The sequence below is a fragment of the Hypoxylon fragiforme genome (genome assembly GCF_022984875.1).
Source record: "Hypoxylon fragiforme strain CBS 206.31 chromosome Unknown GGS25scaffold_5, whole genome shotgun sequence".
NCBI classification, from domain to species: domain Eukaryota; kingdom Fungi; phylum Ascomycota; class Sordariomycetes; order Xylariales; family Hypoxylaceae; genus Hypoxylon; species Hypoxylon fragiforme.
Window position 1 is genome coordinate 742,121 of NW_026054760.1, and position 20,579 is coordinate 762,699.

Sequence of the window (20,579 nt, forward strand, 5' to 3'; positions counted from 1 at the left end):
ACCTGTGAACTTAACATTTATACTCTGAAGTAGCCTTTTTACTCTCAACTAGGTATGAACATAGTAAAAGCCATATCAAATCTAGTCGAAAATAATTAAAGATTAGGTACTTAAACGCAATTCATCGAGGTTATTTACCTACTCTTTATACGCCCAGTATTTACACAGTATCTATGAGTTGAACTGGTTTTAGATGTTGTAGTAAACGGATGGGTATCATTATGTACCTAGGGTAGGTACCTAAAGGTAGCTGTAGCTAAAGATGCTAAGTGAGGCAAATTATTTCCCATCGTGAAGTACACGAACTCGCGGAAATCGCTGTTATTAGGTAGGTAGGTACCTAAATCAGGGTAATTAAGTGCCTAGTAGGCAGGCATGGACGCAGGTATCGATCGCATCTTTCTAAATCTTCATTCGCTTCATCGCTTCATCGCAGAACCCGTTTCCTCATCCTCCTCCTCTTCTTCTTCCGTAAATTCACCTAGAATCCATTCATCCACCATCAATCGCGGCGCGACGGCAACTTTCCGGATACCATTAAACAAGCCGCATACTCCTAAAGAGACGCCCTTGTCGATATCAGCCGTCTGCCTGATCGTCTCATGTAACTGTTCGAGCATGAACACTTTCGTCCATCCACCCATCCATCTATGCATCCTTTAGCAAATAACCTCCGCCTTCACCAGGATCGTGTAGTCAGCTTCCTTCTTCAGTAGACACGGCGATATTATCATGTCCACCCCCGTCGATCCCAGCTTCCCCTTGATCTCCATCGTCGCGACCTGGTGCGGGAACCCGCGCGTGAGGTCACTGCCGGGCTTATCCGACATCAGGACACCGAACTGCGTGCTAGCGAAGATAGCGCTGAGCCCCGCGGCCGTGTCGACGATGCTCGCGATCGCCTTGCTGAGGCCCTCCGTGTCGACGCCGCTGGCGAAGTTGGTGGTCGCCTCGAGGATCTTGCCGGCGACCTCGTTCTTGACGGCGAGGTCGGGCACGCAGGCCTTCTGGAACAGCGCCGCCGTCTGCATGCGCCACTCCTGGAACTCGACGTCGGCGACCTTGGGTGACGACGAGAATAGGCCGGCTAGCTTCGCGGCGGCGTCGCCCGGCTCCTTGCCCCACACGCGGCAGTACTTGCCGAACAGGCACGTGTCCAGGTACCGCCAGATCAGCGCGCGGAAGATGTACGACGTCAGCTGGCCGTTGGTCATGTAGGACCGCCAGTGGGTCGAGAGGTACTCGAATTCTCGTCTGTTCTTCTCCGGCACGTTCTTCACGGGGATTACGTTGTTGAACCGGTTCAGCGTGAGGGCCCGGATCTGCTCTCGCAGCGCGGACCAGACCGTGACCACCTCCTCGTCGGTGGGACTGTGAGGAGGGAGTTGGGGAGGGATGGCGGTCTCGGGAACGCCGTTGAGGCGGCAGGTTTGCCGCAGCGACTCGCAGAGCTTGGTACGCTCCGCCAGCTCGCTCGTGACGTTTCTGTACTTGGCCTCAATGTCCTGCATTCGCGACCGTGTAATTATGAAGGTTTCTTCGTCTGGTCCCTTCTTCAGCATTGTCGTCAGGCTTCCTGCTGCTCCATTCCATGATTCTTGGGTGGTGGTGCCTGACTGCTGTTGCTGCTGTTGCTGCTGTTGCTGTTGTTGCTGTTGTTGCTGTTGTGGCTTTGCTCTGCCATCTATTCCTCCTACTGCAATGCCAGCAGCTTCATTATTTACTTGTCCGAGGCGTTTAATCTCTGCCTCCATCTGCTGCAGCTTGGCCTTGAAGCCCAGCTTCTCCCGCTTCCAATCTTCCATGGCCGCCCTTTGCTCGACGCGTAGCTGTCGGACTTGCTTGATTTTATCCGTGAGGAAGCCTTGTGTCTCGCCCAGCTGCTTTCGCAAGGGTTCCATGTTTTTAAGCAAGGGTTAGCTGTGTTACCCGTAAATACTTGAACTAATTAGTGGATAATCCCGTTAAAAATGGTGGATGGTGGATGGTGGATGGTGGATGGTGGATGGTGATTCGTGAGGATCAGCAAAATGTTCCGAAAGCGGGACCTGTGTTTTTTGTGTGTGATGGGTGTGATGGGTGTGATGGATCTTTAAATTTCGTCCTATTTTCTGTTTTATTTACTTATCTTCTAATTTATCTGTTTAACTTATTTTTTAATCGTTTTATCAAGCACCTGCTGTGTTTACTGTTCTTTAAAGCTTAAGCTACATAGGTATCCAGGTGGTTACCGAAGATAGGTACTAGGTAGGTAGCTGTTGCTTTTTGACTTCAAAGTCGTAGCTTTTGGCGCCACTGCGCTTATTTCTCTTTTTTGCTGCCTCTAAAACAGTTCTGTTGATTAGCTCTTACATCCTTTATTCACATACACCAGTACTCATTATCTCATGTGGCCTTTGTCATGAAACCGTGAATAAAGAAAACGACAAATACACAAAAACGATCATTTTCAACCCTTTGTCTCTGCAATCATGCACACTGTTGTTCACCAAGTTTTGGTCATGTAATGCCCAATATGTGCAAGATGCGGGCAGCTTAGTGCCTACCTAGAGGTAGTATGTAGGCCTCTATCTACTTACCTAGTTCTTAAGTTAGGTACCAGGTATAGGTAGGTAGTTAACTGTTACCTACTACTAGTAGGTACCTAGTAGTAAGCACTAAAGTACGCTGACAGACCCTTCCTGAACCTTGGAACCCCCTAAGAAGCATCACCCATCTACCCTATAAACTCAAATCCTATCACTATGTTGGCTGGGGGATTCTATACTGAGGTAGACATTGAATTATTGGTCACGAATTAATATCTACGAGGTATGTAGGTTAGGTATGTACTTCTCTCTACCTTCACCCCTACTTTTGCTTACACTATACCGCCCACGAATGATAGCATCGGGCTCCCGTCGGTGACATGCGGCAATATGTTTGACGTCAACTGCGTGAACTTCTCAGTCGGTATCTCGCCTTTGCTGTAATACTTCGCAGCAAAGTCAATAACTGCCTGCACGCTGGTACATGGGGATATGCCGATATTCCCATATCCTTATCCATTTCCTGAGCAGAAATTCTGCCTCCTCTCTAGTTGTCGCCACCGTTAAACAATTTTTCAGGCTTCGCTGTATCGTAGAACCCAATTTCGTCGTGGTAGCACGCGGCCTTGTAAGTACCTAGTCAAATATCTAAATGGAATTGATACGTGAAAAGGCAAGAAGCCGGGGAGGGAATGCAGGTTTCTGCGTCCGCTTCCGCCATCCAAAATAGCTGCCCCTTATACCGACCCACATGGATCTAAGGCGTGCGATGTGTCGTCGCTTCTTGGTGCTGATTTTGCCGTAGCCTTGGCTGGTCGGTCGAAGCGGTTAATATCATGGGCGGCGCCCAATCCTGGGCTGAGGTTCATTTGACGATCGACTCGATTGTGACCGTTTCCATGTAGGCGTCCTCACTTTCAAGCATGAGCAACAGCATCGTAAAGGCTTGGAGTTCTTTGTCAACTCCTGTATGCTGTGCGTCATCTGCTGAGAAAGCGGCAAGTATCATGGCCGTGTGTGTGCTGGCCATTTGTTGTGGGGTGTTTATTCCCCTCGCCGTCCTGCCTTCTAGACAAAGGTCAAGGTGAAAAAAAGAAAAAAAGAAAAGAAAAAAGGCCCAATACGGCAAGTGTAGGTAGGGCTGTGGCATGAACATAGAGTACTTGCCCGCGAAAAATCCCCGTTTGTGGGAGCGATATCTGAGGCAGACCTGTTGGGGTTTCACGGGTCTAAACTTCGCGCCCGCCGGCGAGCCACCCCATTTCCTAGGATGCTGTCGTTCGCGTGTATTCGAGTTTGGCCCTCGTATAGGCCAGGACCTCATCTCCATCTTGGCACGATGGAAGCTCTGCGTCCATGGCTGCTGGATCGTCTTACGTCGCATTACGCTTTCTCTCGAGACCTGTTGTGCTCGGGGTTGGACCTACCCCCCGGCCGGGCGGGAGAATCCATCCCATTGTAGTAGTAAGCGGTTCTTCCCGCCGCGCCCCTTTAGTCTCTTCATCGTCGTCGGTGCTATATTTCAGTTTTCTCGAAGAAGGTTGTGGTTTTGAGTGCCGTTGCGCTCACGTGGATCTTGACCTGATACTAGATGATATGGCGGGTGTAGTCAGGGGTTGGGGTTGGGGTTGGTAGACAGTCTCTCGTATCGCCGGCGTGTTGATGTGGGAGTCTGGGACGACATGGAGATGATAGTTTCTTGGTGGAATTTTTGTTATATATACATCGAAACGGAAAGCCAGAAATATGCCTACCTACTTCAAATGCCTCTCTAGATCATTTTCCATGACTCTATATTCTAGGTATCCATTGGGATAGTATTACGATAGATGCCTTGGTATTTATATATACAATAACAACACACAAATATCAGTAGTTGTGCACACCAAGTGCCAAACGCTACTCTTTCCATCGTTATTTACAATCACTTTTCAACTTACCTGATAAGCCTAAACTTCCCAAATTTGTTCATCTACATAGTAACCTAGGTACACCAACACAAATGAATCATTCAACACAAATGGTGAAGATGACTTTGATTTCGTTTCCTACTATCTCTGCCAAACTTCCAGTGACTACACGAACACAACACTCCGGCCTTCTTTTCTTCCCTTCCTAGCTCTTTTCAAAAGTATAGAATTCATCACGCCCCAGCTTAACAATAAGGCTTGGCGCGTCTTCCATTATCTACACATTCTTCTCGTTCTTTCGACGAAGATCAGATCAGTACCTTCGATGATGTACATACCTTAACAGCGTCCTGGGCGTGCGTTTTTCTTTAGGGGGGGCGAGTTCATGGTCGGGATATTCGCCTCCCTACGTAGCACACATCCCGATCCTGGAACATCTTTCGAGACGGCTAGAAGACACAGATATAGAAAGGCAAATGGGGTATTGAGATCATGGGTGTTTTGCTTGTTACGCGTAGCTGATGAACCTATGGTTTTTAAAACTGAATAAAGGATTCAAAGGGGCTCTCTCAACGGATTATTAAGCCAAGACAGCTAGGCCCCACATATGCCCCTGAAGCTATCACCAACTTTGCCATTGCCACCCTCGCCATCGCCTACGTGTTATGTTCGAGACTACATAATTGAGGATTGGAATATACTAGAAACTTCTTCACGTGAGAAGGCATATGCTAGGTACCTAGGCATTGAATAAGTAGACTTGAAGAAGTAGTTGATCGTTTGCAGCATGGTATTATAACAGTGACTCAGAGGTAGATGTAGGAACAGTGTCCGAATAGCCTCAAGAATACCTGAATATGATCAGCTTAGAAATAAGAGCATGTTTACTTGACGTTGACCAACTATTATGTGAAAGTCATACCTAATATGTGCTAGGTCAGCGGTACGTACCTAGTAGCCACAATGTGCACAGCCATAGCATGCATATCAGCCTGGGTATGCATGCATAAGCCACATCTGGAAATGCCTGGTCGCACAAGCTGCCACATAAGAGGAAGTGGGGCTATATTATGTAGTGCGACATAAAGTAAAGCGATAACTAGTGATTAGAATGTGCCCAGGGCTGCAAGGTCGAAATGAATAACTTGGAAGAATTTAAGTTATTAAAGCTTTAAACTTCATAGCTTCCGACGCCACCAGCCCACGTAACTTTCTCGATCACTCCATTCTTTTCTTATCCTTTTTTTTTAAACCGTCGAACCACGAATATACCATCTTCCCAACAAACACCCCGCTCTATAAACCCCCTTTTCTCTCCCGTAAGCCAAACGAAAAGAAATCACAAAACCCAAAGCCAAAACCAAAGTTTTGACCATTGACCTTTATGGTTTTCTACTATCCGGTTTCTAATCGCCTCCGCCTCTTAACACCGGCATGAGCGGACGGTTGATAGCAGCGGTCGGGCGCCTCCCGGCGACGCGCCCGGCCATGGTGAGAGCTATGCGTCAATATCACCAACTGCCCTCAGGTGGTATCCTTCGCGCCGATGCTTCCATCCGTACTACACGACGGCGCATGTGGTTCCCCATGAACTCATTCCATAATGCCGTTATCGCACGCAACGCTTCCTTTGCCCGTTTCTTGCCGAGGTTGGTTGTAAAGTTTGTGAGGGTTCCTGCTATGGCAGGAGGCGCCATGATCGCCGGTCTTGCATGGGTTCAGTACCAAGCTACACGTGCGTTGGCTCAACAACACCTTACCCGTACACTGATTTTCTGACGCAGTTTTTAGAGGCAGGAAATTACGCCTGGGATGTGATTAATACCGCAACCGACTCCGTCACAAGCACCGCGAGCGGCATATGGGTTGGTGCCAGAGATATTGTTGGCCAGACGAAGCAAGGGTGGGAAAATACAAAAGAGCAAGTCGAACAGGTTCAACTACCTGAATGGATGCAAAAGATCTTAAGGTTACAAGAAGAGATAGGCACTGGAAGTGGCGGCAAGGGATCGGGAGATGAGCCCCCAAAGCAGAGTAGAGTAGGCGCCGCTGCTGCTGCCGGTGCCACCGCCGTCGCCTACGGCTACGACCAGTCTTCTGAGGACGATCCCCGGAACCCCGACGAGATGGCCAAGGATGACCAGATGATGGTGCTGACTAAAAAGATGATCGAGATTCGAAACATATTAGCAAGAGTCGGGCAGTCGAGTACCCTTAGTTTGCCGTCTATCGTTGTCATTGGGTCTCAGTCCTCCGGAAAGAGCTCTGTTCTAGAAGCTCTTGTGGGGCACGAGTTCTTACCCAAAGGGTTGAACATGGTTACTCGAAGACCTATTGAGCTTACCCTAATAAACACACCCGAATCAGATGTTGAATACGGTGAATTCCCGGATCTAGGCTTGGGCAAGATCTCAGACTTTTCCTCCATCCAACGAACTTTGACCGAGCTCAACCAAGCTGTTCCTGCCAGCCAGTGTGTGTCGGATGACCCCATTCGTCTCTCCATCTCATCGCCCCATGTTCCTGACCTCTCGCTTATTGATCTTCCTGGATACATCCAAGTGGTAGGACAGAACCAACCCTTGGAGTTGAAGCAAAGGATATCTGAACTTTGTGACAAATACATACAACCACCGAATGTCATCTTGGCCATTTCGGCTGCCGATGTTGACTTGGCTAACTCGACGGCGCTGCGAGCTAGTCGAAGAGTTGACCCCAGAGGAGAAAGGACAATAGGAGTTGTGACTAAGATGGATTTGGTCGATCCTACTCGGGGTGCGTCGATCTTAACTGATAAGCAATACCCTCTCCGTCTAGGCTACGTTGGCGTCATTCCCCGTGCACCGGTAACGACTGGCTTATTCAAGAAGGGTAATGCAAACATCATGTCTGTTATTACCCGAAACGAACACACCTTTTTCTCCGCACACCCTATGGAGTTTGGTGCTGGTTCTGAAGTTCAAGTCGGGACTGCAACACTACGCAAGAAGCTTATGCACGTCCTCGAACAAACCATGTCGAGTAGCTTACAGTCTACTAGCGATGCAATTCGACAAGAGCTTGAGGAGGCTACTTATGAATTCAAGGTCCAATACAATGATCGACCGTTGTCCGCCGAGTCGTATTTGGCCGAGAGCCTAGACGCTTTCAAGCATTCTTTTAAGCGATTCACTGAAGAGTTTGGTCGACCTCAAATGAATGAGCTTTTGAAGAATGAGCTAGATCAGCGGGTGCTAGACTTATTAGCAGCGAGGTATTGGAACAAACCTATTCACGATCTAGGTGTTCCCATCGCCGAGCCTAATAGCCTTGCAGACCTTCCCAAAGCGGACCCAGACTCTCTCTACTGGCGAAGGCAACTTGATGCTTCCACTTCCGCGCTCACGAAACTTGGTGTTGGCAGACTCGCTACTAATGTAGTGGCCAACTCAATCCAATCTCACATTGACGCATTAATCGGCCATTCAACGTTTGTGAATCATCCTTTTGCGCGCCAAGCGATCACCGAGGCCGCTTCGAGCATTCTAAATGACAGGTTCTACAGCACTAGCGATCAAGTAGAAAACTGCATTAAGCCCTTCAAGTTCGATATTGACATGGAAGAGCGCGAGTGGACTGCGGGTCGAGACCACGTCCAGGGTGTTCTTAAGAAGGAACTGACAGCCTGTGAAGGTGCTATGAAGGACCTTGAAGGCACAGTTGGCGGACGGAGAAAGCTTAAGGAAGTTATGAACTTTATCGATAAGGCCAGGAAAGGTGATGTGCTGGTCGAAGGCGACAGCAGTAGCGGTGCGGGAGGATTTAGCGCTGAGCTGCTTACCAGAGGTTTGTTTTCCAACTTTTAGCACCTAGGGACTCTCCACTGACATATCCACAGGACGAGATGCCGTGTTCCTTCGCGACCGTGCTGATATCATCAAGATGCGAATGCTTGCAGTGAAGTCAAAACAATGCACTAACATGCAGAACAAGTACCATTGCCCGGAAGTCTTCTTGGACGCAGTAGCTTCGAAATTGGCTTCAACAGCCGTTCTTTTCCTAAACGTGGAGTTACTCTCAGAGTTCTACTACAACTTCCCACGCGAACTTGATTTGAGACTTGGACGCCACTTGTCCGACGACCAGGTAGAAAAGTTCGCCAAGGAGGATCCGAAGATCAAGAAGCACCTGGAAGTTATCAGGCGTAAGGAGCTCCTTGAACTGGTCCTGGAGAAGATGGAAAGTCTCCGACAGCTTGAAGGTTTAGAAAGGGAACGGCCGAGGGCGGGTACAAAAAAAAGTAGCGAGAAAGAAAGGGGACGATGGGGTCTCTTCTAGGTTAGGGGGTTTTGGTTTTGGTTTTGGCTGTGGTGGTGGTGGTGGTGGTGTCTTTTTTTTTAGTTCTACCTACCTACCTGCCTACCTACTAAACGATTTTGCCTCTCCATTCCCCTTCCCCTGGTTAGGTACTCACTTCTCACGAATGATCATGATAAAGAATAAGAATAAGAATTAAAGAGTCGACGTTAGAAATGCTTGCTTCGGCGGTCATCGGGTGTTTTTAGACATCATGCCTAAGTTTCCCCTTGATAGCCGTCCCATCGATGCCAGGCTTGTGTATATGTGTTTTCATGCCTGGAGGTATCTAGATTTAAGCTCCCCCATTTCCACGTAACAATATGTTCGTTATACGTAAATTACTCTCGACTTCAAGGTTACTATGTGCCCAGGTAGTACCTAAGCTACATGGAGATTCATAGTATGATATGCGTAAGATTCATATTACCAACACATAGAATACATAATTATATCTCTAGGTATCTAGGAACTGCATAGGTACACATACACATAATTATGAAGCAAACATTCGTGTTCACTTTCCAGATGTTATGAATAATCATGCAGGCAATCCGCGGGTACCAGCAGATTGGGCACTTCATTGAGCACCTACCTACCTACATAAATTACCTCCTCAATACCACTCGCCTTTCTCCTCCTGAGCCAACAGTCCCCAGGTACAACAACTACTTGTCTATTCATGGGAAGAACTCCAAGCTTTTCTACAATACCTACGCAGCCACCTTTCTGTCTAATGATGGAAACTATTATATACCTAGGCAAGCAGAGCGCCCGAAAAAAATGGTCAGTATCATACTGATATTTCAAAGGGCTCAGGAGACCAGAAGTTCGAACCGCGGGCAACTCCTAACCTAAAACGTTAGAGAAGCTCGCATCTCAGTCGTCCAAGCTGTCCCGTCTCTATTCATAGATACGGGACCTCATAAGAGCCATCCCGCCCTTTACTCTTGGATAACCCTAGTGCGCTAGCCCAGAGCTCGCACTATGCGACTGAGAAGGAGATTACCGTCGTTTCAAAGTATCTCAGTGCTCATTCCATTCTATATTCCCCGAAACCACTAGGATGCGCAAGTCTGGCGAAGGGCATAATTAGCTATTCGCAGTTTTCTAAGCTTCAGCCATGCCATGCCATGTCCGCGGGCTCAGAACTGCCTCGGCATGTACCAACCCGCCTCTAAGCGCTCTGGATGGGATGCCCACCAAGAGCCAGGCCGGACGTGAACGGGCCAACTTGGAATTTTTTTTGGCTACGACCATTGACGAATGTAGGGCTGAGATAGTGGGCGCTTATCTCACGGACGACCCAGAGCTATTGGCGCTGCTTGGCTTCACGAACGAGTCGGATACTCGTGCCAATGATCGCGAGCATTTGGGACTGATGGGCGAATTCCCGAAAAAATGCGATGTTATCATTGAGGAGTAAAGTATAGCCTACACCAATAACATGGAGTTGACGATCTCCGAGCACGCTCGAACTTCAACGTTGATAGCATGATAAGCTCGGCATATTCCTAACGCACAACTCCTGCCACCTAATGCATCTTCGCAGAAATCGGGGTAGCCTCATAGTTCGGGCATCAAGTCCATCACGCCGAGAACATGGAAATATGCTAATGCGTTCATAGGCGCATTTCTGCAATGCTTAGACGTCTTCTCAGATAACTAGGGCAAAGGTTGTATGGCGATCCGTCAGGCGAAGAAGCTTCGAGTCCAGGTTAAGCGATGAAAAAAACCCCCAAAAAATATATTGAGTCATGGAAAAAAAAAAAAGAAGGGTCCTTGGCGGGATGTTGTTACGGCTCCACCATGGATCGTTCCACTGCCGACGTCTCCAGGGGTGTCGAGAAATAATAATTACGAAGAACTCTCCGACGTGACGTGGATGGACGAAGAGAGTGCCGCAGGTGGAGAACAGCAAGCAGACGGTTTCCCCTCGAGAAAGCAAAACCGCCACCACTGCTGAACGTGCAAGGCTAATGCATTTATGGACGGTGGGAATGTCACGCTGAAGGAGGGATGAGCCCACAGTTGAAGGTATGTATTATAATTCGAGGCTGGTATGAACGTGCGGGCCACACATAGACTGATGTATCTATCATGGTGGTTCGAAACCGCTTCGATCTTCTCAAACTGCTTGATTAATTAAGTCACATGCCGACCTGATTCAGCCGCCTAGCACGCTCAGATGGGCGAGCCAGGGGTCCTCAAACGTGGAAACGCCCCCGAGCTAGGCCTCGCCTGTCGCCTGCTCCAACGTGCCAGCCACGAATCAATTCAAAACACATGCGACCTCCCCCTTGCTAGCCGTCCATCTTGTAACATGCCAACCCTATCAGATGGAGTGGCCTCGTCTTGCCCACGATGTGTTATCGAATATAGGATTGCAGCTCACAAACGCTTTGCGGTGATCCGGGACCCCCAGCAACCAGTGCGGTTGGGCGGCATGGGTATATCATGCGCTGAAAGGACGTTAGCACACCTGCAAGTACCTACCAGGTAGGTAAGCTTGGATCCATATGAGCCCCTCACCGCTCTGCTGCGCGTTTGTGCTCAAAAAAGATGAACACTGGAGGTTGACTGGAAGGATACTACTTTGTATAATATAATTATACGTATATGACCCAGATTATTATTACAGGAACCTCCAAAGGCAAGTTGAAATCTTTTTTTCTAAAGGTAGTTACCTATCAGAAGTTTGGTAATGGTTCGTTGAGAACCTTTAGACAGACAATGGAGAAGTGAGTTCAATGCACCCCTTACCTTACCTACCTTACCTACATATCTACCTACTTATAACAAATCATGAACTACCTACCAATTCCGAATTAACTAACACCCAAGCAAAAAAAGATCAAGTAAAACCACAACTCCACAATGGAATCAAGCCTTGGAGATTTATAAAGAGGAACTAGACTGTAGCAGAGACTACCAAGATATACAAAATGTTGATTCCCTCGAGGACTTAATAGCCCACATAAACACCATACAGAACACCACATCACGGCTCCGGATCACGCGAGACAGGCAAGCGCTCCCGTTTCTGGGCAGACTTGGCCGGAGGTTCAAGTTCATAGACGGCTTCTCCGAGACCATTGCCCTCGCATCCGGCAAAGATGCCGCACTCAAAGCCTCGCTGATGGCGGCAGTCTGGGGAAGCATTCACATGGTCATAATATCCGCTTCCCCCACGCCGGACACTCTTCGCGATGTGCTGGACATGATCGAGGAGCTGAGCCTGACTCTGCCGCTGTTCCGAGCATACGAGGACACTCTGCCCATTGGCTCGCGGCTCGAACTCGCCCTAATCGACGTGTACACCGAGGTCATCTGCTTCCTGGCCAAGGCCATCCACTTCTTCCGGGACAACCCGCACGCCCTGCTGCGACGCAACATGTGGGACAAGTTCCAGGGCGAATTCTCCAGAACACTGCTACGCACCCGGCGGTTTTCGACCACCGTTGACAACGAGGCGGAGATTGCTCGGCGGAAGTCAGACGACAACAAGTACGAGGGCAAGTTCGAGGAGATCGTCGAGAAGATGGACCACCTCGCCACCACCATCAACACCACCAACACCACCATCACCACCACCGTCGCCGCCGCCGTTGCCAAGCCAGAGGTTGAGCCCCAGCCGACGAAGTACCACCACATCCCGCTCCCGCAAAACAGCAAGTTCTCGGGCCGCTCGGAGCTGCTGGCTACGCTCAGCAGCAAGCTTGATCCGGACACGGAGTCGTCTGCAAACAAGACGGTAGCATTGTTCGGCATGGGCGGCGTCGGCAAGACACAGGTGGCGCTGGAATATGCCCACCAAAGCATCAGCAAATTCGGCGTGGTCATCTGGATTGCAGCCGATAGCACGGCCACGATTGAAAGCAGTTTCCGCGATGTCGTTCAAGAGCTGCGCCTCTACAAGTCTCAGGATGAGGAGTATGACGGGGCAGCGGCGATTCTGAAAGTCAAGAACTGGCTGAAAAACACAAGTAAGCCTCTCCACCTCACGTATCCATTCCTCATGAACTACCTAATAACTAACGAACCCCCCCAGCCGTCTCCTGCCTCCTGATCTTCGACAACGTCAGCGACCTCGCCGCCCTCAAGGCCGCCTGGCCGGAGAGCCCTTCCACCTCCACCCTGCTAACCACGCGGGACTTCGACATCGCCAACAGCCCCGCGACGCAGTACCTCCAGATCTCGCCCTTCGACGAGACCGAAGGCTCCGCCATGCTGCTCGCCCAACTCGGCCTCAACAACAACCCCTCCGAAGCCGACATAGAGCACGCGGTCAAAATAACGCAGCTCTTCGGCGGCCTGCCCCTCGCTTTAAGCCAGGCGGGCGGCTTCATCGCACAGCGCCGGCTGCCACTGGGCGACTTCGCGGCGCTGTACGAGCGGCACCGCGCGCAGATCGACGGGGCCAAGACGGTGCAGGACGGGTACGCGCACACGCTGAGCGACGTGTGGGACGCGTCGTTTGAGAAGCTCGAGGGGGAGAATGCGGGGAAGCTGCTGAACTTGCTGGCGTTCTTGGACCCCGAGGCGATTGATGAGGATATTTTTCTGGAGGGGTCGCAGGGAGAGGTGGGGAATGATGCGGAGTTTGGGTTCTTGAGGGATACCATGGCGTAAGAAGTTTCCCCCAGCCCCCTTTTGTTCCGAAAGGAAGGAAAGGAAAGAAATCAGTGCGAGTGCTAACCAACACAGACTCAACGATGCCGAAGCGCCTCTCCTGAATTCCGCCCTCATTAGCAAGAGCACCGAGGCGCCCGTCGTCCTATCTCTACACCAGCTGATCCAGGCCGCCACAATCCAGAAGCTCAGCGTGCCGGACCGGCAAAAGTACCTGGACCTCGTGATCCAGCTGCTCTCGTGGGGTGTCCCGCACACCTGGGGCGGTGCTAATGGTACCAGTGGAAAGGGCACCACTACCCCTACGACGGCGGCCGCCATCGCCGCCGCCGCCGCCGCGACTGGCAGCAACAGCAGTGGCGGGCTGCAGAAGAACTCGTGGAAGACGGCGGAGAAGTGCATGAAGCACATCATGCACATCTTCGCGGTGACGGACAAGTATGGGTTTACGCCGGGGGATGTGCAGAGGTTTGCCGAGATGCAGTTGCGGTATAGTTGGTTAGTAACCCCCCTACCCCCCCTCTCTTGTATCCGGTCTGGCCAGTTATTATGATCTTTGTTTTTGCTTTCATTCTTACCTAGGTATTGACATGGCAAATAGGTACCTATACGAACAAAAGGACTACAAGAACGCCAAGTTCCTAGTCGATTCCGCGAAGCAGACCTTCGGAGACAAGGCATTCGCGCCTGCCGCTAACCTAGCCAGCTTGATCGATAAAAAGAGCGCGGGCGGATGACATGAGGAGACCAAGGTGAAGAGGAGATTCACCATTGGGGGATGGGGAGGCGTTGTTTGAAGAAGGAAATTGCTCGAATTTGAAGCTAACGGTTGGGATGTTACGGTGAGGAATGTAGGTAGGTAGGTATGTACAGGTAGTAGTGTCCAACAACAGGAACTACCTAGGTGGGGATATGAAATCCAAGGTCAGCCGGGGGGTGGCTGATATGCAATACCATCAAATATGGATGTTGCCGCTCTCAAGAATGATATATATTCGTCATAGTTAGCAATTTACACTAGCTTCCAAACCCCATTCTCGATTTCGATCCTAATCTCCCTGGCCTCGTCTATACTTCTCCGGCCCGCCTCTAGAATAGCCGTCGTCGCGATCGTATTGCTCAGCGTTGGAAGTGCTCTCGCGTCTAAATCGGCAGGCTTGAGTGTCCCAGCGTTGACGGCGCGGCACCCATCCACGAACTTCTCGAACGATATGTAGCCATAGCCGTTTTGGCCACCAAAGTTGCCTTCCTCATCTGGTGCATACTTCATGTAGAACGGATTGTACCACACGAGTTGTCCGGCAGTGTCGTCGGCGACGTCGTATCCGCGCTTCGCTTGGTTGATGCGGACTTCGCCACCTGCGGCCATGTAGTGGAAGTACTGGTTTGAGTGTACGCCGGCCTTCTGCGGAGCTGTCCACGACGCCGTATACACACCGGTAGCTACCTTGCTCGGGTCGCCCTGCTTCTGCCACGTGACCATGACTGTAATAGTATCCTCGGTTGCCTCGTGGCATCCAAGATCAGTCGCAATGCCTTTCGCTGCCGAAGCGGAGACTTTTACTGGGATGAAGCCTAATTGGGAAACCATTGAATCGCAAATATCTACGTGGTGGCTGTTTAGATAATATGATATGTCTGAGTCTACGCCGGCCCATGCCTTAAAGGTCTCGAGCTGCGACTTTGGCTGGGACATGTAACTATAAAAGTAGTTGAAGTCGCCGAGCTTCTGCGCCTTGAACCTGGCATCTGCGTAGGCGGGGTCAAATCGCTTATGGTGCTCAATGTAGACGTAGACATTGTGCTTCTTTGCAGCTTCTATGAGTGCTTGGTGGTGCTCTAGTGTTTTTACTGCGGGCTTCGTGATCATTGTGTGTATACCGCGCTCAATAGCGTAAAGGGCTATGGGGTAGTGAGTTGTATCAGGGGTAAAGATGGTGATGGCATCGCCTGGCTTTAGAGCATCAATGGCTGCCTTATAAGCGTCGGGGTCTTTGGCATCATTAACTGGATACGAGTCGAAAGAGCAGTCCATGCCATTATAAGCCTTGGATATGTTGGTCTCGAGATGTTGTCCTACTCGCCTTATTAATGCTGGTTCACTTTGCTTACAACTCAGGCTTAGCCTGAGGTTAGGAAATGCTCACTGATGGCTGGGAATTTGGTTCCATTTGTGCCCACCATGCTCAACTTAGCCACCTTCCCTCTTCTTCGAAGATCAAAGAGACTGAGCCCTACGACGCCCACTTTCTTGTCTGACCCGGACGCGCCGCCTCCCACAAACCCGGTGGTATACTCGCCCGTGCCAACCTATGTCAATGTCAGCCTTGATCAGCTCGTATATCATACATGCTGTATTCATATTAATTGTTAGGAGGAACATACCATCAACACATTTAGTGGTGGGGGAGAAGCCATCTTGATACTTTGCGCCTGATCAAGTGAATGAGATGAGACAGTTCTATGTATGAAATTTCTTGGAGGGCACAGAATGGTTTTGAAAATCACGGAATATTAAGATATAAGAAGACGATGTGACTTCCACTTCGGCTTATAGACTTGAGTTACGTGAGTCGTGTTGAAGCTTAAAAGCATTTGAACCTGGCTTGACTATTGATCTTAAGGAGGGCGGAAGAATTGAGGGGCAGTTGGGGAAACCCCCCATTGCTCCAGGTACTAGATGATAGCTTTAGACCGAGCCATTTGTACTATGAAACTGCCAAAAAGTATATAAAAGTATATATCATGGACATGCTTGCCACCTTGCTAAACTACTAGGATCCAACCTATACACATGCGTTGAATTCACTGTTAAAGTTTTCTTTAAATTTGTATAAATTTGTATTAACATTTGAACTTTAAGCTTTGGTCTTAGATGCCTAGGTACCACATGCACTCTTTATGGATCCAAATTAGCCCACCCCCACCTTTCTTGGCATCGAAAGAACCCCGCCCCCAACTTGAACCTTTCAAACAGCCCTAAAGGCGTTGGCTTGCCCCGCGTTTGGTGGACCCTTGCTACTAGGTAAGGTAGCCGGCATCGGTGGATTAACTTTCTTAATCAAAATTCTTATTCTAAACAAATTCTTTCTCTTCTCCAACCGTTCACACCACACTCACTCACAATACACAAAGTCAGAAAATCGTTGGATTAGGAAGGTCGAAATTCAAAATACGATTGCCGCAATGACATCCGGCTAAATACATCCCATGCCAGATTTTAAAAACGTGAAAATACCTATCTGATACCTACATACGTAGGTACTCCAGCTCATCAAACAACAATTTGAGATAACCCGGATCAGGGGTAGTCGGAGTTGCATTGCACACCACTGGACACCACTGGACAGGTCAACGAACGTGGAATATTGCCCGAATTCCCCACCAAGACTTAATGAGATGGGGGCGTCATTCTTCTGGAATTAGCTCTGGTTATATGGGAGTCTTTTGCTATCACTTTACTGGAGGAAAAACTTCTAGTATGGTTCCTCCGTGGGGTCTATGCCCTATCCGGCCTGGCCTGCAGTCAAAAGACTATATAAGTACACGAACTCCATGGACTGCATGGACCGCATGGAATGCATGGAATGCAGGAAATGCATGGCTTACACGTAAGTGGCTGCTCAACTAGGAATCTGCAGTTTTGTACCTGGTAACAGCAATCAATTCGTGTCGGGTGCAGCATTGAGGTATCACTTGCTACCTACCTGCCTACTGCTATGTAGGTACTCACCAAGTCAAGGTATCATCCACCTCATACCACTATTATAGATGTACGCCATGCATGCCTTGACCCCCTCGGACCGAGGGCTATACTGACATTAGAGCTACTAAACGGCAACTCCTCGCTTGCTTATTTTCCTGGCACTCGTTTGAACCTGGTAGGTACCTAGTTTATGCGTGGATACTCGATTATAGTCCTTTTGCTTCATATATGAAGTGCCCTAACTGTAGCTCAGGAACATATGCAAATCCATATATACTACCTAATGTAGGTATCCTGGCTCCAGGGACGACATCGTCATGCTCGACTATGCGGCAAAACATAGTAGCACTCTCATTCAACCCCTTTCTTCATTGCCAGGTTATTTTCATCCTCGCCCCGCTAAGAGGCCACCCTCCAATATCTCGGGTCAGTCAACTGGATGGCACGCTTCAGACCCGTCTTCCACTCGTTGTTGTCTCCAAAAACTCATAGCTTCCATCCGGTGGATTCCTTGGGAGGGTCACAAGACAAGCTTGATCAATGCAAATGACGTCTTCACAAACTCCGTCAGCTTCTCGACACCTCCCCCGGTCACCTCGACAACGCACCAACACCATGAATTTTCAGCGCGCAATACACGGCTTCCTCGGCTTATTCTGGTGCTTCGCCTAGCTCGCCAACCCCGGCGACGACAATCTTCCCCCTATCGATCACCACCACTAACTTCAGCCGAGTTCTGATCTACCTTATTGCAGATCCTCCTGATTTCCATCAGCCCAGTTTCCTAGCCATGTCGGGAAGCGCTGTTGAGAACTGACCAATCATGGATGTAGCTATTGCAAATACCACCACGACTGAGTAGTCTGGCGTAACGAGAGTCTTGTTGTATCTCAAGTTACGCTTTGCATGATCAGCTGCCGAATAGAGTGCATTACCCCTTCACAGAAGCATTCAGCCATTCTTGAGCCAGTGTTGCTGATTAGGCTCTCTTGCAGTCCATCAGCCATGTGGCCGAGGCAAGTTGGGTACCTAACCTAGGTATGCTTTTCTCAACAGCCCGACGGTTTTCATGCCCGGTTCTATGAAATTTAGGACTATTAGGTGTCTGCGTGACTTTTCTGGTCTATTTATGATATATTGATTTGATATAATGCTAAATCGCAACTGGCCCATCTGTCCTAGGGCTGATTAAGAATTCGGCTTATTCACCACGGCCTCTAGTCATATCGACCCGAGAGAGCGTGAACCCCTTGCACTCCCGTGCTAGTTCGTTCCATTAGCTCCTTTTTTTCTGGGATGTTTCGGGTCTAGGAGGTTGCCAGTGTCGCGTCCCTCGGAGCAATGTCACTGCGAATAAAAACACTAGGAACTAGTAAGGCCTGCTCCTATACACTGCTGACCCACACCCCACAAGGCCGTTAATGCCACTTCACTGGACAATGTCATTAGGTCATGGAAAGAAGAGTTTCTGGTCGCCTCCTAAGTAGTATACCTCGGAATCTATAAGTATAGCTATGGATCCTAGTTTCTTGTTGTGGTTTCCTCTTTGCTCAGCACCCCTTTTTCGTATTTATCTTATCTTTTAATATCATCTGTCTCTCCCTTATACGTATACTTCGGTATATATCAACCCGCGAGCCAAACGGCGATATCTTCATCTGGCTCCATTTATCCCATCGTCACTTAATCAGAAAGCATGACTGTCCCGATCAGAAATGAGCTCAATGGCCAAACAACCACAAGGCGGCCATTGCCGTGCGGCATCTATGCTCCTACCATGACCTTCTTCGATCCCGAAACCGAGGAACTTGATATTGCCACCATAAAGAAGCATGCGGAGCGTCTAGCTAAAGCTGGACTTGCCGGCTTAGTCACCATGGGATCCAATGGGGAAGCCATTCACTGTACTCGTGACGAGAAGGTGGCAGTGACACGTGCTACCAGAGAAGCTCTGGATGCCGCTGGGTTTACTACCACGCCCATCATTGTTGGAGCTACAGAGGGAAGCGTAAAAGGAACCATTGAACTCTGCAAGCAGTGTGAGGTAGTTGGTGGGGATTACGTATTGTTATTGCCTCCAAGCTACTTCCGTGCCCAAATGGACGAAGAGGCCATAGTTGGTTATTATACCGCTGTAGCAGATGGAAGTCCGTTACCAATCGTTCTATACAACTACCCCGGTGCGGTCGCCGGTATCGACATGGACTCGGACCTTATTATCAAGCTTGCCGAGCATCCTAACATCGTTGGAACCAAATTCACGTGCGGTAGCACTGGTAAGCTTACCCGTGTTGCGCTAGCTACCAACGCGAAGACCCCAGCTTCGGAGGGCAGTGGATATATGGCTTTTGGCGGCATATGCGACTTTACTGTTCAAACATTGGTATCGGGTGGTAGCGGAATCATTGCAGGAGGCGCAAACGTTATGGCTAAGGTTTGCGTTAAGGTATGGAACCTGTACGCCGAGGGAAAGACGGAGGAAGCCATCGCACTGCAGAAAAAGCTCTCCCGAGCCGATTGGCTATTAACCAAGGCGGCCATTGCGGGCACCAAACAGGCCATTCAGAGCTACTTCGGCTATGGCGGTTACCCTCGGCGACCGCTCAAGCGCCTTGAGCAGGCCAAGGTGGAATCTATCGCCGAAGGAATACGGGAAGTGATGGAGATTGAAAAGTCACTGTAACGATAAGGAAAACGGGTTACCGGGAACATGGTATATCCAACCTACGGGGACTTGGCTATATGCCGTCGATATTAGCCGCGTGGCTGTTGATGCCCTACCTTAGGTATTCTTAGAAAAATGCGGGGTTCAAATCCGGGGTGACGGATGAGGCTCTTTGGAGGGTCAAGAAGCACGCCGCAGCTTGCTTCCCCATTCCTGATGATCGGCCCAGGCCCCTTGACGTAACGGTTAGATTGGTCACAGGTCACACAGCACGCACACTACGTTTCACGAAACCTTCGACGACATTACACTTTTCTCTGATTCTTTGTCAGATATTGAGTAAATTCTCAGGACCATTCGTTGATATTCACCATTTTTCGGTTCCTCTTATAGGTGCTTAAGGGGTTTTTATATGAAGAACTGTCTTCAGAGGAGGGGATAAAGAAGTTGACGGGCGCTGCCACCATATTCCGATCTAGCCAAGCACCATCTTGTACGGTTCTACAGCTAAACACGTTTTCTATTATTTTCATTAGCATAACAATATATTGTCATTATCAGTGAAATAAAACGAAAGAAACATATCTTCCACACGACCTTCTGTAAACCTTCTATTGCTAGGTAGGTGGCCAGATAGCTACGTAGACGGGCCAGCTGATCTACACAAACGGCAGAAAAGGGGTAGGATCCGCAGTCTGGGTAGTATGCGTAGCATGCGTGGCGCGTCGTTTATATTAATTACCTTGGACCCTGGCCACGTAACCTCGCCTTTTTCTCCCTTATTTCCGTTTCTTTTCTTTTCT

At 49.4% G+C, this 20,579-nt stretch overlaps 7 protein-coding genes across 7 annotated transcripts; 4 read left to right on the forward strand and 3 right to left on the reverse strand.

Annotated features, from left to right (window-relative positions):
* Positions 1-196: 196 nt before the first annotated feature.
* GGS25DRAFT_489472 (uncharacterized protein) lies at positions 197-1,666 on the reverse strand. The gene has a single exon (XM_049260904.1). The coding sequence runs from the start codon at positions 1,560-1,562 to the stop codon at positions 660-662; it is 903 nt and encodes a 300-aa protein (XP_049116412.1). The 5' UTR covers positions 1,563-1,666; the 3' UTR covers positions 197-659.
* Positions 1,667-2,265, forward strand: GGS25DRAFT_489474 (uncharacterized protein). The gene is made up of 2 exons (XM_049260905.1): positions 1,667-1,931; positions 2,129-2,265. The coding sequence occupies exon 1, from the start codon at positions 1,702-1,704 to the stop codon at positions 1,918-1,920; it is 219 nt and encodes a 72-aa protein (XP_049116413.1). The 5' UTR covers positions 1,667-1,701; the 3' UTR covers positions 1,921-1,931; positions 2,129-2,265.
* Positions 2,266-3,075: 810 nt separating this feature from the next.
* On the reverse strand, positions 3,076-3,558 carry GGS25DRAFT_521444 (uncharacterized protein; the record flags this gene model as incomplete). The annotated part of the gene is made up of 3 exons (XM_049264066.1): positions 3,076-3,153; positions 3,276-3,339; positions 3,410-3,558. 3 exons carry the CDS (start codon positions 3,556-3,558, stop codon positions 3,076-3,078), a joined length of 291 nt encoding a protein of 96 aa, XP_049116414.1.
* Positions 3,559-5,553: 1,995 nt separating this feature from the next.
* Positions 5,554-9,131, forward strand: GGS25DRAFT_267992 (dynamin family protein). The gene is made up of 3 exons (XM_049257360.1): positions 5,554-6,173; positions 6,230-8,263; positions 8,316-9,131. The coding sequence occupies exons 1-3, from the start codon at positions 5,873-5,875 to the stop codon at positions 8,753-8,755; spliced, it is 2,775 nt and encodes a 924-aa protein (XP_049116415.1). The 5' UTR covers positions 5,554-5,872; the 3' UTR covers positions 8,756-9,131.
* A 765-nt stretch (positions 9,132-9,896) lies between these two features.
* Positions 9,897-14,142, forward strand: GGS25DRAFT_521446 (P-loop containing nucleoside triphosphate hydrolase protein; the record flags this gene model as incomplete). Its single annotated transcript, XM_049264067.1, has 5 exons — positions 9,897-10,195; positions 11,627-12,759; positions 12,825-13,401; positions 13,481-13,903; positions 14,007-14,142. The coding sequence occupies 5 exons, from the start codon at positions 9,897-9,899 to the stop codon at positions 14,140-14,142; spliced, it is 2,568 nt and encodes an 855-aa protein (XP_049116416.1).
* A 109-nt stretch (positions 14,143-14,251) lies between these two features.
* Positions 14,252-15,985, reverse strand: GGS25DRAFT_268000 (NAD(P)-binding protein). The gene is made up of 3 exons (XM_049257361.1): positions 15,791-15,985; positions 15,553-15,715; positions 14,252-15,481 (listed from the first exon to the last, which is right to left on the reverse strand). Exons 1-3 carry the CDS (start codon positions 15,821-15,823, stop codon positions 14,418-14,420), a joined length of 1,260 nt encoding a protein of 419 aa, XP_049116417.1. The 5' UTR covers positions 15,824-15,985; the 3' UTR covers positions 14,252-14,417.
* Positions 15,986-18,088: 2,103 nt separating this feature from the next.
* Positions 18,089-19,959, forward strand: GGS25DRAFT_268135 (aldolase). The gene has a single exon (XM_049257362.1). The coding sequence runs from the start codon at positions 18,808-18,810 to the stop codon at positions 19,792-19,794; it is 987 nt and encodes a 328-aa protein (XP_049116418.1). The 5' UTR covers positions 18,089-18,807; the 3' UTR covers positions 19,795-19,959.
* The last annotated feature ends 620 nt before the right edge of the window (positions 19,960-20,579 follow it).

Coding starts and splice junctions, on each gene's coding strand:
- GGS25DRAFT_268135 (XM_049257362.1), top strand. CDS start 18,808: ATGACTGTCCCGATCAGAAATGAGCTCAATGGCCAAACAACCACAAGG.
- GGS25DRAFT_268000 (XM_049257361.1), bottom strand. CDS start 15,823: ATGGCTTCTCCCCCACCACTAAATGTGTTGATG. Junction 15,716..15,790: donor CACCACTAAATGTGTTGATG/GTATGTTCCTCC, acceptor ACATTGACATAG/GTTGGCACGGGCGAGTATAC. Junction 15,482..15,552: donor AACCAAATTCCCAGCCATCA/GTGAGCATTTCC, acceptor TAAGGCGAGTAG/GACAACATCTCGAGACCAAC.
- GGS25DRAFT_489472 (XM_049260904.1), bottom strand. CDS start 1,562: ATGCTGAAGAAGGGACCAGACGAAGAAACCTTCATAATTACACGGTCG.
- GGS25DRAFT_489474 (XM_049260905.1), top strand. CDS start 1,702: ATGCCAGCAGCTTCATTATTTACTTGTCCGAGGCGTTTAATCTCTGCC.
- GGS25DRAFT_267992 (XM_049257360.1), top strand. CDS start 5,873: ATGAGCGGACGGTTGATAGCAGCGGTCGGGCGCCTCCCGGCGACGCGC. Junction 6,174..6,229: donor GGTTCAGTACCAAGCTACAC/GTGCGTTGGCTC, acceptor CGCAGTTTTTAG/AGGCAGGAAATTACGCCTGG. Junction 8,264..8,315: donor CGCTGAGCTGCTTACCAGAG/GTTTGTTTTCCA, acceptor ACATATCCACAG/GACGAGATGCCGTGTTCCTT.